The 16,805-nt window shown below is 43.1% G+C and overlaps 1 protein-coding gene across 5 annotated transcripts in view; it reads right to left on the bottom strand.

Annotated features, from left to right (window-relative positions):
- The window catches only part of LOC139389857 (coiled-coil serine-rich protein 1), a 108,542-nt gene that overhangs the window by 91,343 nt on the left and 394 nt on the right, over positions 1-16,805 (bottom strand). For 4 of the 5 annotated variants that reach the window (XR_011629440.1, XM_071136847.1, XM_071136846.1 and 1 more), the window contains exons 2-3: positions 7,426-8,692; positions 5,641-5,834 (exon numbers count right to left, since the gene is read on the bottom strand). Coding sequence is in view for 4 of the 5 variants with exons in the window: in XM_071136847.1 (XP_070992948.1) it covers positions 5,641-5,834; positions 7,426-8,671 (1,440 nt within the window). In the remaining variant the exon portion in view is untranslated. Of the gene's footprint in view, positions 1-5,640; positions 5,835-6,229; positions 6,254-7,425; positions 8,693-16,805 lie in introns of all 5 variants that reach the window. The other variant, XM_071136844.1, reaches the window with a different exon arrangement.

Raw genomic sequence — 16,805 nt, 5'->3', positions numbered from 1 at the left:
CAGGTAACTGCCAAAATAAAGGAAACACCAACATAGTGTCTTAATAGGGCGATGGGCCACCACGAGCCAGAACAGCTTAAATGCACGTTGGCATAGATTCTATAAGTGTCTGGAACTCAATTGGAGGGATGCGACACTATTCCATGAGAAATTCCATAATTGGGTGTTTTGTTGATGGTGGTGTAAAACACTGTCTCAGGCGCCGCTCTAGAATCTCCCATTAATGTTAAATTGAGTTGAGATCTTGTGACAGACGGCCGTGGCATATGGTTTACATCGTTTTCATGCTCATCAAACCCTTCAGTGACCACTTGTGCCCTGTGGATGGGGGCAAAGCCATGGTAGCCAAAATAAAGGCCTGCCCAGAATTTTTAAATTGCTTAATTAACTCAGGAACCACACCTGTGTGGAAGCACCTGCTTTCAATATACTTTGTATCCCTCATTAACTCAAGTGTTTCCATTATTTTGGCAGTTGACTATGGATTCACTAGAGATTTAGAGACCAACTTAAACATAACGAGGACTTCCTAAATGCTTCGTTATAGGTCACTGTTTGCATTGACATGTTGTACAGTACCAGTCAAAAGTTGACACACCTACTCATTCAAGGGTTTTTTCTTTATTTTGACTATTTTATACATTGTAGAATAATAGTGAAGACATCAAAACTATGAAACACATATGGAATCATGTTGTAACCAAAACAGTGTTTAACAAATCCAAATATATTTCAAAGTAGACACCCTTTGCATTGATGACAGCTTTGCACACTCTTGGCATTCTCTCAACCAGCTTAATGAGGGAGTGACCTGAAATGCATTTCAATTAACAAGTGTGTCTTGTTAAAAGTACATTTGTGGAACTTAATTCCTTCTTAATGTGTTTGAGCCAATCAGTTGTGTTGTGACAAGGTAGGGGTGGTATACAGAAGATAGCCCTATTTGGTAAAAGGCCAAGTCCATATTATGGCAAGAACAGCTAAACTAAGACATATAGGTCAGTCAATTTCAAAAATGTCAAGAACTTTGAAAATTTATTCAAGTACAGTCGCAAAAACCATCAAGTGCTATGATGAAATTGGCTTTCATGAGGACCACCACAGGAAAGGAAGACTGAGTTACCAATACTGCAGAGGATACATTCATTAGAGTTAACTGCACCTCAGATTGCTGACCAAATAAATGCTTCACAGAGTTCAAGTAACAGACACATCACAACATTAACTGTTCAGGGAACACTGTGTGAATCAGGCCTTCATGGTCAAATTGCTGCTAAAGGACTCCAATAAGAAGAAGAAATTTGATTCGGCCAAGAAACATGAGCAATGGACATTAGATCGGTGGAAATCTGTCCTTTGGTCTGATTTTTGGTTCCAACCGCAGTGTCTTTGTGAGACGCAGAGTAGGTGAACGGATTATCTCTGCATGTGTGGTTCCCACAGTGAAGCATGGAGGTGGAGGTGAGATGGTGCGTTGCTGTCTGTGATTTATTTAGAATTCAAGGCACACTTAACCAGCATGGCTACCACAGCATTCTGCAGCAATACGCCATCCCATCTGGTTTGCACTTACTGGGACTATCATTCGTTTTTCAACAGGACAATGACCCAAAACACACCTCCAGGCTGTGTAAGGGCTATTTGACCAAGAAGGAGAGTGATTGAAATGGTTTGGGATGAGTTGGACCGCAGAGTGAAGGAAAACCAGCCAACAAGTGCTCAGCATATATGGGAACAAGACTGTGGACATTCCTCATGAAGCTGGTAGCGATAATGCCAAGAGTGTACAAAGCTGTCATCAAGGCAAAGGGTGGCTTTGAAGAATCTCAAATATATTTAGATTTGTTTAGCACTTTTCTGGTTACTACATGTTATTTCATAGTTTTGATGTATTCACTATTATTCTTCTTCAATGTAGATAACAGTAAAAAAATTAAAATAAAAACATCTTTGAATAAGTAGGTGTGTCCAAAACTTTGACTGGTACTGTATGTATTTTAAGGGTTCATTCATGGCTGTACTGGATCCATAACGGGTCACCAAAGCAAAGGTTATTAAAATCCAATCTCTTAATCTCATAATCAATGATTTTATCCATTGAGATTTTGAAGCCATTGACCCAGTCAACTTTGATGACACTTTCAAAGACATCCACTTCTAAGCAGTGGTTGAGGAATCATGTACATGATGACCCCTTCTCCTTTTGTCATGTTTCAAAGGGATACACTGCCATCTTGTGGTGATACACAGAAAAATGGTTACCACGTCTGGTCTGTTGGTAAAAATTTGAAGAAAATATCAGAAGGTGCACAGGAAATGCAGAAGCTAGAAAATATGAATTACATACAAAACATCTAAGGGATTGTTATGGACAAGGTTAAAGGTTGGGTAAAAAATAAAAAAGATTTCATATAATTTGGATAACATTAAGAGGTAAATGTGATGCAGCTTTCATTGGTGAATCACACAATTCCAATAAGATGGATGTGTACTACTAACTAGCTAAAAATGTCACTGTAGTGTACCACATTTCCAACAAAATATGTTCATGGGCAAGGAAACCTATTTTACTCATCTTGTAATTACTTATCAGTGGTGTCATCACCATACTGCACACAGACATACAATTGGTATCCACGAGTACATCCGACTTAGGGTAAGTAGAATAAACGGTTGCCAGAATCTCTACAGTATCCCTTTAAAGTTGGGTACATCAATGTGAATCAGAACCAGGCAGTGTCATTGTGTCCAAACAAAGCTCCTGTTGTCCACTGTCACACCGTTCTTAATTGCCAGTATTCCTTTAATAATATTATTGGTCTAAGAAGCATCCTCAATAGAGATGATCAATTAAAGGTTTAATCTGTGCCTGGGAAACTGACCCTAAATGTCAAGCTCAAGTCAAGTGTAAGAGTTATCTGCATAAAGTATAATACCTTTTGAAGGAAATGATTAGCCTCCACTTATGAAGAGGTAATATAGCCCTTAATGCTCAACTAAGGTGTTCCTCAAGTAATAGTGATTGGAACAGGGTGTCAGTCCTCACCCACTGTTGTAAAATGACATCTATTATATACATCATTTGGAGCTAAATTAGCATGTTAATGTCATCCCCCAGTAATAGATGTGTATTAAAACTCCTTCACTGTGCAAGCTCTGACCTTTTTTACAGTGCAATAATGTTTGAGTGAGTAACTTTATGCTAATAGAGATTAAAAAACAGTGGCTCGTTAAAACAAGGATCTATTTCATCAATGCCAACCTCAGTAATATGGAAAACATTCAGAATAAGCAGGTGTCTCTTATTCTGCACATAGAAAGACTTTGGGTCAGTAGATATTATACATTTTGTGCCTGTGGAGTTAATTCAAGAGGACCAATAGAGAAAAATGTGCCGTTGCAGAGGTCCAGACTCCAGGGGTGTATTGGTTGACCCGAGAGGCATTGTGTCAACTATTAACTTGGTCCGGCCAGATGCTCGTGCTAGCAAACTTGCGACATTGTATAGAATATTCCCGGGCCCTTAGAGTTTCCCACGCCAGTGAGCTCAGGACAGACACAGCTGTAAGCTATTTACACAAGGGATAAGAAGTAATCAGGTAGGCCTATTTTATGATGTTTCCACCAGATCAGAGCATGACATTTTCTTCCCCTTTCATGCTGAGTGGTTATGGAAAGGGAGAGAGCTCTAAAGACTTTTCAAATAGGCTATGTTGAGGAACTATTGTCATTATCAATGGATGTAAAAACAGACTTTGTTGACTCGCTGTTTGAGGCGAAGAAAACATTACTTTGAGAAGTTCCACAGTGATGGTGAGTTAAGTCAATCAGAAATAGTATCAGATCCCCAAATGGGCACATTTATAGGCCTACATTTGCACACAGGCCAGGTCACCTAGGCCTACTTCTATGCGTAATCAGGTGCACATCCTTAATGAATAAATTGACAACTGGATAATGGAATGAAATAACCCACAACTTTTTTTATCATAAGTATAGCCTAGGTTGTGCGCTCTGCAAACAACGTGTCCACTCCTACAAAGACAAGACAGTAATAATAATATATTGAATGCATTAACAGAAATTACCATAACCAAATAAATATCGTCGATTAGAAATTATGGTAATTAACAGCAAATATACTACCGGTGATACTGGTGTGCCATTTGCAATGTCCACTCAGACAGGCATGAATCTGACAGGTGTCTCGAGTGCCATGATTTTAAATATATTTTACACTGCTCAAGAAAAAGAAAAAAAAGATATTGTCAACCAACAGCCTATCGACCAAACAATCGACCAGTCAACTAAATAGGGTCCGTCCTAATTAGCGCACACCATAGCAAAACATTTGGCACAGTAATAAAACAACCGTTTCCTACAGGACAAATTCAAATAGGTCCCCTCCCTGGTCCATTTGGAGCCTAGTGAATTACACCCCTCCTGAGAGTTAAGGAGGGGCTATTCATATAGATAATAATGGACTTAGTTTGTAACCCTTCACACAAATGATTTGCGTCAAAGTGTGTCACTCAAATCAAATAAGTTCTCAAACTTTTCCTTACCAGTCTACTACAGGCCAGGGGAGACTACAATTCCTACATATTTTGAAAAATGGGTTGGTTAACAATCTCTTGATGTACAGTATGATGGTAAAAATACCAGTTCCTTCAACATCCACACGGTTCTCTAAGCACGTCTTATGACGTGAATACATGTACCGAACATAATACAAGTTCACTTAAAAACAGTTTAGGCACTTTTGCCAGTTTAGAATGATTGTATGTATATCTTGTACCCAAAGTGTAAGACAGAGCAGGCATATCCTGTTGGCTGTTGAGTGTATTGTAATTATGACAGAGAAGGGAGGGATTATCTTCCCAGTATTGCCTTGTACTTGTCCAGAAAACTACTTTAGTCCACCTCTGCATCACACTTGACTGCTCATGAAACCACAAACCTACTCAACAGACAATGGAAAACACTTTAGCGTTTCACTGAAGCTCTACTCGTCGTACTGGATTGCCTTCTTTTTTTCACCCAAAGTTAAAAAAGAAGCTGGTAAAAAGAGACTAAATTGGTAATACACTCCTACAGCCACACTTTGTGATTCTCCACCAGAGCAAAAAAACAAGACGGTAGAGTCGGCCGCCACTTAGATGTGTTATCGACCACAGATTTAGCCCAACATGTATTTCACATGTGCTTTCCTTTCTAGGTATGGAAGATGAGGGTTGTCGAGCCACCTCGAAAATGAAATAGATCTAAGTATAAGCCTGAAAAATGTGGTGCACTACAGCAGTGGTTCCCAAGCTTTTTTGGTTACTGTACCACCAACTGAATTTTGCTCTGCTCGGTGGCGGTTTATGCAGGCAATCCCTTGAGTGACAAGTTGCTGTCCTGTTGCACTGATCTGCAGCACAGTTAGTTAGATGATTAGTCTGTTTAATTTAGGGCGGGCTGTTATCCCCGTGTGAGAGTGTAATCCAGAGAAGGATGCGGCCATGGACTAAGCTATTTAGTCTGCAGCAACAGTGAGGAGCCGCTAGCACCATTGCCAGCTCCCCTGCTGGACTGTCCTCTACTGTAATCCTAGTGTAACTGTGCTGTACTGAAGTGTAGTGTAGTGTAAACACGTACGAGGCTGCCAAGCTTGGAGGACGACGAGTTGGTCCTCTGTTTCAGCAGCACGCGCCCCTCGGCAGTGCAATGGGGATCTTTGAGGTTGAGGTGGAGCCCCCGTGGCCCCCCGGCACCCTCCGAGGAGGAACGTAGCCGGCGCTCCATGCGCATCACCTCGTGGTAGGGGCTGGCGCTGCTGCTGCACATGGACACTGTGGAGGGCAGAGCACAAGACACATGATAATATTTTTGCTGACGTGGAGGCAGGAAGCTAGGCAAAAAAGTGGCGAACAGACAAGTAGACAGACTGTCGAATGCGACACAGACAAACAACTGCAGACTACACGTTGGGGGGGAAAACTTAAAAACAAGCAAACAATCAATTGGCTATCGCAAGCCTTGGGGCTGGAAGCGATCCAGTGTTTTGCAACAACAGCTTCAGTGATTTTATGGAAATAAATTATTTTAGGTGAACCTTTGCACTAATGTAAAGGCACTTTTCCAATATAGTGAGGGAATAAGGCTACTTTTACTAATTGATTGAATTTAGGTTATAGATCTACATCATCACAGAGCACACTTTTTAGGTGCAAGTATAACTACTTACGTGTTATCACCAATACAAAGTAACCTAAGCAACAGACAGACAAGAAATAAGCTTACATCAGAAATGAACAATAACAGTGATGTGTTAATCATTATGGATAGCCTAACACTGCCCAAAACCAGTAGACTAACCAATGCAGTTCACAAACAGTTGTCTTACAAAAACTATTCAGATATAAGGATGTTACAAGCAGTGCCACACTGTTTCAAGTTTGGTAGGTGAACGGTGGAGTCTAGTGGGCCGTTTCAGAAAGACATAGCCAAAGGGTAGGAATTTGTACAGGAGGTGTTATCCAGGTGTGACTACAGCCTACAATGTCTTAGGAAACCGCTGTCCATTGGTTAATAAATATACCTTTAAGAGGAAATAGTTCCCACTGTACTGAGAACAGGCACATGGGCCTAAAATAGTGCTGCTCAACCCCCTAATCAGTCTTGTCGTTCTGATTTTGGTACTTTCAACATCATCCAACCAAAGGGTACATAAAATATAGCCTACATTGTAGACCATACCTCTGCCTTCTGAATGTGAAAGCAGTGTAAAGTTCAACCACTTTGAACAGAAAATGTCTATTTGTCGGTGATCGAAAACACAAAGTCAGTCTCAAACGGTGGTAGGCAATACTGTGTGCAAACACTTTGGCCAAAATGTACTGAACAAAAATATAAAACCCAATCATTTTTACGATTTTACCGAGTTACAGTTCATATAAGGAAATCAGTCAATTGAAATAAATTCATTAGGCTCTAATCTATGGATTTCACATGACTGGACAGATGCGCAGCCATGGGTGGGCCTTGGAGGGCATAGGCATTGTGTGACAAAAGTCCACATTTTAGAGTGGCCTTTTATTACCCCCAGCACAAGGTGCACCTGTGTAATTATCATGCTGTTTAATCAGTTTCTTGATATGCCACGCCACATCTTTGCAAATTAGAAAGGCTCACTAAGAGGAACGTGAACAAATGTGTGCTTTTTGTGCATATGGAATATTTCTGGGATCTTTTATTTCAGCTCTTGAAATTTGGAACCAACACCTTACATGTTGCGTTTATATTTTTGTTCAGTATACTTGTCAGTAATTTACAATTAGCTTTTCACAAGAGCAATGCACCTCCTTTCTATTATCAATGAGTCAATCACATAGAGATCAATCAGTACTCCGCATGTTATTCAATTAATTGTTCAGTTTTTACCTGTGTGGGGTTTCCTCAGGTGGCATGACCTGGGTTCATGTCTACCGCAGCACACTCCCTTGCCTGGTTCCTGGATGAACACTGTGTTCCTGGACCTCCTCTCAGACTGCTCTGGATTGGAATGGTAGCCTTTACTACGCACTGGGCCTGCCTCGCTTTCACTAGTCTCTGTCTGCGCTGGTCTGACCTCCTCCACCATCATAACATCCTCCTTCTTCTCTTCCTCTTCTTCCTTCTCTTCCTGCGATTGTGTTTGTTGTTCCGGTGACATTGGTGGTGTTGCAGCTGTTGCTGGTTCTGTGACAGGGACTGCAGTCTCACACTCTGTGGTGTTTGCGGTGCTGGTGTCTGGCAGAAGGGGCTTGTCTGTGGCAGCTTGGGCAGGCATGAAGAACACCTGGGAGGTAGAGACGACGTGGCTGAAGTTATCTGGCGTGGCGGCGAGGCTGGGGGCAAGCAGCACATCCACCTCGGACACAGAGTCCTCTGTGATGGGGACATTAAACTCAGAGGGGGTGAGGGCCGTGGTGCGGTCCTCAGACAACATGGGCGACTGCAGGGAGCTCTCCCCCAACAGCTCGCCTGGCCACGAGCCCGGGGTACCCTCTGACGTCAGGGGCACTACACTCACCACTGGGGGCTTGCACTGCTCAGAGTTCTTGGAGAAGCGGTGGTGGGCAGAGAAGGACTTGGGCAGCAGCGATTTCTTCTGCCTGTACGAGCGCTTGCTTTCGCCGCTGAAGTCATCCAGATACCCCGAGTCATCGCCCTCGTTGGTACCTGAGCTGATGCAGTTGATGAACACGTTCCTATTGACCGTGGAGGTCACCTTCTCAAAGTCTTCAGTCTGCGAGCGGGTGAGCTTTTTCTGCCGGTGGCCCCCAAAGCCAAAGGAGTGGCGCGTCTTGGCCCGTGGAAGCACAGCGCCATCTTGGAAGCCCAGCGGAGGGTTGTTCTGGCTGCTGTTGGTGTCCTGGGCTGGGTCCAGAGGAGGGGTCTGGATGCGTGGCGGCTCACTGTTCCTCTTGCTGCTGAAGCTGATGGAGGGCGTGCGGAAAAGGCTGCGGCGCTTGCCCGTGCTGCTGTTGCTGGAGTTGGTGCTGGAGGGGGACGAGGTGTGAACGCCATTGCCCACGCCGGCCGAGGATGGGGAGGAGGGCAACGAGTCCTGCCTCTTACTTACGCTCCGCCTGAAGATGGGCAGCCTGGAGACGAGCGTGGAGCGGCGCGACCCTGATTCGCACATCAAGGTTCAGCGGCAGTCACTCTGCAAAACAGACATGACACAGTCAGAGAGACGCACAGTGAAAGAAATCAGGGCTTCGGGTTGGTTTAAAAAAGGTCCCATCAAGGGATGAACCACACAACCTCAACACCACAACCCATCAGTCTGAAGATGCACTGTCCATTTCCTTGTGTGCAAAAGTGCCATTTGACAAACTACTGAAACTATTAGGCTACAACTGTAATGTAATCTACAAAAAAAAAGGTTGTGTGAATATAGTGTACAACATTTATACTCTCTGTAAGATAGATAGACATGGTATTGTCTAGAGTGACAAAAGAGGAAATAGGCCAAGTAGTCATTTCAATGCAACAAATCTAGCCTATATAGCAGCCTACAGTATTGTCCTCAGTCACACATTTCAATTTAAAACTGAGGAAACATTTTCCCGGAAACCTATAATTAAGAGTAGGCTATACATTCATTGGAATAAGCCATTAGACGTGATGGATCACACAACATTTATACAACTACACAATACCTCATATAAAACAATTACTAACTTCACTATAGCCTTATCTTGGACCATTCAAATGGAATGTTTTACATATCCCGGCTAGAAATGGCCCACGGGGGTTTTATCAAACTTAGAAGTTCTATGAAAAATACAGAGATAGGCTACCTCCAACGCGTTACTGATTGCATGGATGGAGCAAAGTCCCACAGAGAAAAAACAGAGATAGTTAGGTCTATTTTCACTTGGAGTTGTAGATTCAATATGAATGTCTAATAAGCCTAGTCAATTTCAACACAAGTCAGGCTAAGTGTAACTAGAAAGGTTGCGTACACAGTACAAAAGCTACAGAAGAGTCTTAGAACTAGGAGGCCATCGATATTATCAGCCTGACATTAGTAACATCTCAAATACATTTTATTATAATAAGCTACTTGGCAAACAATGTTAATAAATCACACAAGCAATTAATACTCTGTCATTCCCATACTCGACAGTGCTGGTGAATAACAACCAGTGTTTTTTTTTTTTTTTTTTTGGACAGAGGTATTTCTGATTCCAAAATTAAACCAACATAAACATGCCATAGATAGCATCCCAAATGGAACCCTAATCCCTTTATAGAGCTCTACTTTTAATGCTACTGTGTATCACGTGTCCTACTAGGCAAGTAATGTAATGTCTTGGCATGAAAAATCTTTCGACAGCTCTCAATTAATGGAAGAACCAAGGTGTGCAAAAGGATGGGTGGTTCAATCTGATTTTAATCACTTTGACAGCACCCCTTTTGATTGGAACAAAATTGGAACACACATACAGTGGGGCAAAAAACTATTTAGTCAGCCACCAATTGTGCAAGTTCTCCCACTTAAAAAGATGAGGCCTGTAATTTTCATCATAGGTACACTTCAACTATGACAGACAAAATGAGAAAATCCAGAAAATCACATTGTAGGATTTTTAATAAATTTATTTGCAAATTATGGTGGAAAATAAGTATTTGGTCACCTACAAACAAGCAAGATTTCTGGCTCTCACAGACCTGTAACTTCTTCTTTAAGAGGCTCCTCTGTCCTCCACTCGTTACCTGTATTAATGGCACCTGTTTGAAGTTGTTATCAGTATAAAAGACACCTGTCCACAACCTCAAACAGTCACACTCCAAACTCCACTATGGCTAAGACCAAAGAGCTGTCAAAGGACACCAGAAACAAAATTGTAGACCTGCACCAGGCTGGGAAGACTGAATCTGCAATAGGTAAGCAGCTTGGTTTGAAGAAATCAACTGTGGGAGCAATTATTAGGAAATGGAAGACATACAAGACCACTGATAATCTCCCTCGATCTGGGGCTCCACGCAAGATCTCACCCCGTGGGGTCAAAATGATCACAAGAACGGTGAGCAAAAATCCCATAACCACACGGGGGGACCTAGTGAATGACCTGCAGAGAGCTGGGACCAAAGTAACAAAGCCTACCATCAGTAACACACTACGCCGCCAGGGACTCAAATTCTGCAGTGCCAGACGTGTCCCCCTGCTTAAGCCAGTACATGTCCAGGCCCATCTGAAGTTTGCTAGAGAGCATTTGGATGATCCAGAAGAAGATTTGGAGAATGTCATATGGTCAGATGAAACCAAAAGAGAACCTTTTGGTAAAAACTCAACTCGTCGTGTTTGGAGGACAAAGAATGCTGAGTTGCATCCAAAGAACACCATACCTACTGTGAAGCATGGGTGTGGAAACATCATGCTTTGGGGCTGTTTTTCTGCAAAGGGACCAGGACGACTGATCCGTGTGAAGGAAAGAATGAATGGGGCCATGTATCGTGAGATTTTGAGTGTAAACCTCCTTCCATCAGCAAGGGCATTGAAGATGAAACGTGGCTGGGTCTTTCAGCATGACAATGATCCCAAACACACCGCCCGGGCAACGAAGGAGTGGCTTCATAAGAATCATTTCAAGGTCCTGGAGTGGCCTAGCCAGTCTCCAGATCTCAACCCCATAGAAAATCTTTGGAGGGAGTTGAAAGTCCGTGTTGCCCAGCAACAGCCCCAAACCATCACTGCTCTAGAGGAGATCTGCATGGAGGAATGGGCCAAAATACCAGCAACAATGTGTGAAAACCTTGTGAAGACTTTCAGAAAATGTTTGACCTCTGTCATTGCCAACAAAGGGTATATAACAAAGTATTGAGATAAACTTTTGTTATTAACCAAATACTTATTTTCCACCATAATTTGCAAATAAATTCATTAAAAATCCTACAATGTGATTTTCAGGATTTTTTCCCCCTCATTTTGTCTGTCATAGTTGAAGTGTATCTATGATGAAAATTACAGGCCTCTCATCTTTTTAAGTGGGAGAACTTGCACAATTGGTGGCTGACTAAATACTTTTTTGCCCCACTGTATTTTATAGTAACATTATAATGGAATATAACAGAATACAATACAAATAATAGTTTTCCCTTGTCATGGGAATATGTGGAACCATGGTCATAAAAAAAATATTTTTGCTCTCATTGCCTAGAAGAGTCCCATCTGATCTCACCTCCCTTCCATCTTTGAGGACATTAATTTCCATTGTTAGAGCGGGTACTTGACTATCTTGTTGATATAATAGAAAATCTTTGTTGAACTCAAATGGAACAACCCGAATGTGACAGGAGTTTCCTGATAACACTCGGTCTCCCGAGTGGCGCAGTGGTCTAAGGCACTGCATCTCAGTGCAAGAGGCATCACTACAGTCCCTGGTTCGAATCCAGGCTGTATCACATCCGGCCGTGATTGGGAGTCCCACAGGGCAGCGCACAATTGCCCCAGCGTCATCCAGGTTTGGCCGGATAGGTTTGTAAATACACATTTTCACCTGACTGACTTGCTAGTTAAATATAAAACTAAAACACGTAACACGTAACAACACGTACTGTTGTGCAGGTTAGTTATCATTGTTTTAGTTTACAATGGAGCCCCTAGTTCCACTCTTTATACCCCTGTTACCTCCTTTGTCCCACCCCCCACACATGCGGTGACCTCACCCATTACAACCAGCATGTCCAGAGATACAACCTCTCTCATCATCACCCAGTGCCTGGGCTTACCTCCGCTGTACCCGCACCCCACCATACCCCTGTTTGCGCATTATGCCCTGAATATATTCTACCATGCCCAGAAACCTGCTCCTCTTATTCTCTGTCCCCAACGCCCTAGGCGACCAGTTTTGATAGCCTTCAGCCGCACCCTCATACTACTCCTTCTCTGTTCCGCGGGTGATGTGGAGGTAAACCCAGGCCCTGCATGTCCCCAGGCACCCTCATTTGTTGACTTCTGTGATCGAAAAAGCCTTGGTTTCATGCATGTCAACATCAGAAGCCTCCTCCCTAAGTTTGTCTTACTCACTGCTCTAGCACACTCTGCTAACCCTGATGTCCTTGCCGTGTCTGAATCCTGGCTCAGGAAGGCCACCAAAAATTCTGAGATTTCCATACCCAACTATAACATCTTCCGTCAAGATAGAACTGCCAAAGGAGGAGGAGTTGCAGTCTACTGCAGAGATAGCCTGCAAAGTAATGTCATACTTTCCAGGTCCATACCCAAACAGTTCGAACTACTAATTTTGAAAATTACTCTCTCCAGAAATAAGTCTCTCACTGTTGCCGCCTGCTACCGACCCCCCTCAGCTCCCAGCTGTGCCCTGGACACCATTTGTGAATTGATTGCCCCCCATCTAGCTTCAGAGTTTGTTCTGTTAGGTGACCTAAACTGGGATATGCTTAACACCCCGGCAGTCCTACAATCTAAGCTAGATGCCCTCAATCTCACTCAAATCATCAAGGAACCCACCAGGTACAACCCTAACTCTGTAAACAAGGGCACCCTCATTGACATCATCCTGACCAACTGGCCCTCCAAATACACCTCCGCTGTCTTCAACCAGGATCTCAGCGATCACTGCCTCATTGCCTGTATCCGCTATGGAGCCGCAGTCAAACGACCACCCCTCATCACTGTCAAACGCTCCCTAAAACACTTCTGTGAGCAGGCCTTTCTAATCGACCTGGCCCGGGTATCCTGGAAGGACATTGACCTCATCCCGTCAGTTGAGGATGCCTGGTCTTTCTTTAAAAGTAACTTCCTCACCATTTTAGATAAGCATGCTCCGTTCAAAAAATGCAGAACTAAGAACAGATATAGCCCCTGGTTCACTCCAGACCTGACTGCCCTCGACCAGCACAAAAACATCCTGTGGCGGACTGCACTAACATCGAACAGTCCCCGCGATATGCAACTGTTCAGGGAAGTCAGGAACCAATACACACAGTCAGTCAGGAAAGCTAAAGCCAACTTCTTCAGGCAGAAGTTTGCATCCTGTAGCTCCAACTCCAAAAAGTTCTGGGACACTGTGAAGTCCATGGAGAACAAGAGCACCTCCTCCCAGCTGCCCACTGCACTGAGGCTAGGTAACACGGTCACCACCGATAAATCCATGATTATCGAAAACTTCAACAAGCATTTCTCAACGGCTGGCCATGCCTTCCGCCTGGCTACTCCAACCTCGTCCAACAGCTCCCCCCCCCCCCGCAGCTACTCGCCCAAGCCTCTCCAGGTTCTCCTTTACCCAAATCCAGATAGCAGATGTTCTGAAAGAGCTGCAAAACCTGGACCCGTACAAATCAGCTGGGCTTGACAATCTGGACCCTCTATTCCTGAAACTATCCGCCGCCATTGTCGCAACCCCTATTACCAGCCTGTTCAACCTCTCTTTCATATCGTCTGAGATCCCCAAGGATTGGAAAGCTGCCGCAGTCATCCCCCTCTTCAAAGGGGGCGACACCCTGGACCCAAACTGTTACAGACCAATATCCATCCTGCCCTGCCTATCTAAGGTCTTCGAAAGCCAAGTCAACAAACAGATCACTGACCATCTTGAATCCCACCGTACCTTCTCCGCTGTGCAATCTGGTTTCCGAGCCGGTCACGGGTGTACCTCAGCCACGCTCAAGGTACTAAACGATATCATAACCGCCATCGATAAAAGACAGTACTGTGCAGCCGTCTTCATAGACCTTGCCAAGGCTTTCGACTCTGTCAATCACCGTATTCTTATCGGCAGACTCAGTAGCCTCGGTTTTTCGGATGACTGCCTTGCCTGGTTCACCAATTACTTTGCAGACAGAGTTCAGTGTGTCAAATCGGAGGGCATGCTGTCCGGTCCTTTGGCAGTCTCTATGGGGGTGCCACAGGGTTCAATTCTCGGGCCGACTCTTTTCTCTGTATATATCAATGATGTTTCTCATGCTGCGGGCGATTCCCTGATCCACCTCTACGCAGACGACACCATTCTATATACTTCCGGCCCGTCCTTGGACACTGTGCTATCTAACCTCCAAACGAGCTTCAATGCCATACAGCACTCCTTCCGTGGCCTCCAACTGCTCTTAAACGCTAGTAAAACCAAATGCATGCTTTTCAACCGTTCGCTGCCTGCACCCGCACGCCTGACCAGCATCACCACCCTGGATGGTTCCGACCTTGAATATGTGGACATCTATAAGTACCTAGGTGTCTGGCTAGACTCTAAACTCTCCTTCCAGACCCATATCAAACATCTCCAATCGAAAATCAAATCAAGAGTCGGCTTTCTATTCCGCAACAAAGCCTCCTTCACTCACGCCGCCAAACTTACCCTAGTAAAACTGACTATCCTACCGATCCTCGACTTCGGCGATGTCATCTACAAAATTGCTTCCAACACTCTACTCAGCAAACTGGATGCAGTTTATCACAGTGCCATCCGTTTTGTCACTAAAGCACCTTATACCACCCACCACTGCGACTTGTATGCTCTAGTCGGCTGGCCCTCGCTACATATTCGTCGCCAGACCCACTGGCTCCAGGTCATCTACAAGTCCATGCTAGGTAAAGCTCCGCCTTATCTCAGTTCACTGGTTACGATGGCAACACCCATCCGTAGCACGCGCTCCAGCAGGTGTATCTCACTGATCATCCCTAAAGCCAACACCTCATTTGGCCGCCTTTCGTTCCAGTTCTCTGCTGCCTGTGATTGGAACGAATTGCAAAAATCGCTGAAGTTGGAGACTTTTATCTCCCTCACCAACTTCAAACATCTGCTATCTGAGCAGCTAACCGATCGCTGCAGCTGTACATAGTCTATTGGTAAATAGCCCACCCATTTTCACCTACCTCATCCCCATACTGTTTTTATTTATTTATTTTTCTGCTCTTTTGCACACCAATATCTCTATCTCTACCTTTACATAACCATCTGATCATTTATCACTCCAGTGTTAATCTGCATAATTGTAATTATTTGCCTACCTTCTCATGCCTTTTGCACACAATGTATATATAGACTCCCCTTTTTTCTACTGTGTTATTGACTTGTTAATTGTTTACTCCATGTGTAACTCTGTGTTGTCTGTTCACACTGCTATGCCTTATCTTGGCCAGGTCGCAGTTGCAAATGAGAACTTGTTCTCAACTAGCCTACCTGGTTAAATAAAGGTGAAAAAAAAAAAAAAAAAAAAAAAAAAAAACACGTAACAATACAAACAATCAGATTCTGTACTATAAATGCTATTTTCTCACTAGGCACATTAGCCATGATGACTCAAAATATGGCTTTTTACCAATTTGTATTCTTTATAATGCCTTTATAAATAATTCAAAATGTGTAAAAAGCCTCATCGTTGTTGGAGTTATAACATGGCTATAGGCAAATCATCTTATTTTATCTTTAAAAGACTACCTAGGTCTAAAGTTGAATGCAATGCACTAGCTAGGTAATGTTATCAATCATGCCACAAAAATCCCTTCCAAAAAAGGTCATGGAGCAATATGACTACTAGCCTAGCTAGCTAGCTAATTCACTGTTGAGAAACACTGACAGTTGTTGCACTGGTGTACATGATGTAGCAAACTACAGCTGCTGTTTACATTGCTATTAAAATGTTAACGTGGGTATCTTGATAACTCACTAGATGTAATCTGGAGTAACATCATGAGGTAGCTAGTAAATTGTCTCCTTGCTATGAATTTAGCCAGCTAGCTAACATTAGCTACAGAGGTAAAAAAATCTATATATATATTGGATATTCAGTGGATATTTGGTTCTCGCTCATCAATAGCTCTTAGACAAAGTGTGCCATGACTATTCAGAATCAGGAGAGGATGTGAAAAAAAAACTGCTCTTATTTTGGAAATCTCTTAATTTACATTTTTCAATCATCAATCGCCCTTACACAAATCATGCCATGACTATGACAATGTTACCAAAAACAACAAGAAAAACTAAGCAATGTAAATAAATATAAAGTGATTTTTTGTCCATCCTCCCGTGATTTAGAATATATAATTTGTCATAGTCATGGCATGCTTTGTCTAAGAGCTACTGAAGATTGAAAGACACCTACCAAAAAAAAAAGAACATCTAAATTGATTCAGAATATACCATCTTCATAGTCATGGCATGCTTGATTTAATAGCCATTGACCAGTGAACCGAATATCCAATATAAAACTAATTTTACCTCCTTACATTCGCTAGCTTCCATATTTGAATGCAGGACAGCAGCTTGAGCTGTCAAACGTCAACGCTGTAAGTGCCAATGTCCAAACAT

Source organism: Oncorhynchus clarkii, chromosome 30, assembly GCF_045791955.1.
Source record: "Oncorhynchus clarkii lewisi isolate Uvic-CL-2024 chromosome 30, UVic_Ocla_1.0, whole genome shotgun sequence".
In the NCBI taxonomy this organism is placed as follows: Eukaryota; Metazoa; Chordata; class Actinopteri; order Salmoniformes; family Salmonidae; genus Oncorhynchus; species Oncorhynchus clarkii.
The sequence above is the reverse complement of the archived record's forward strand: the minus strand, read 5'-3'. Positions and strand labels throughout refer to the sequence as shown.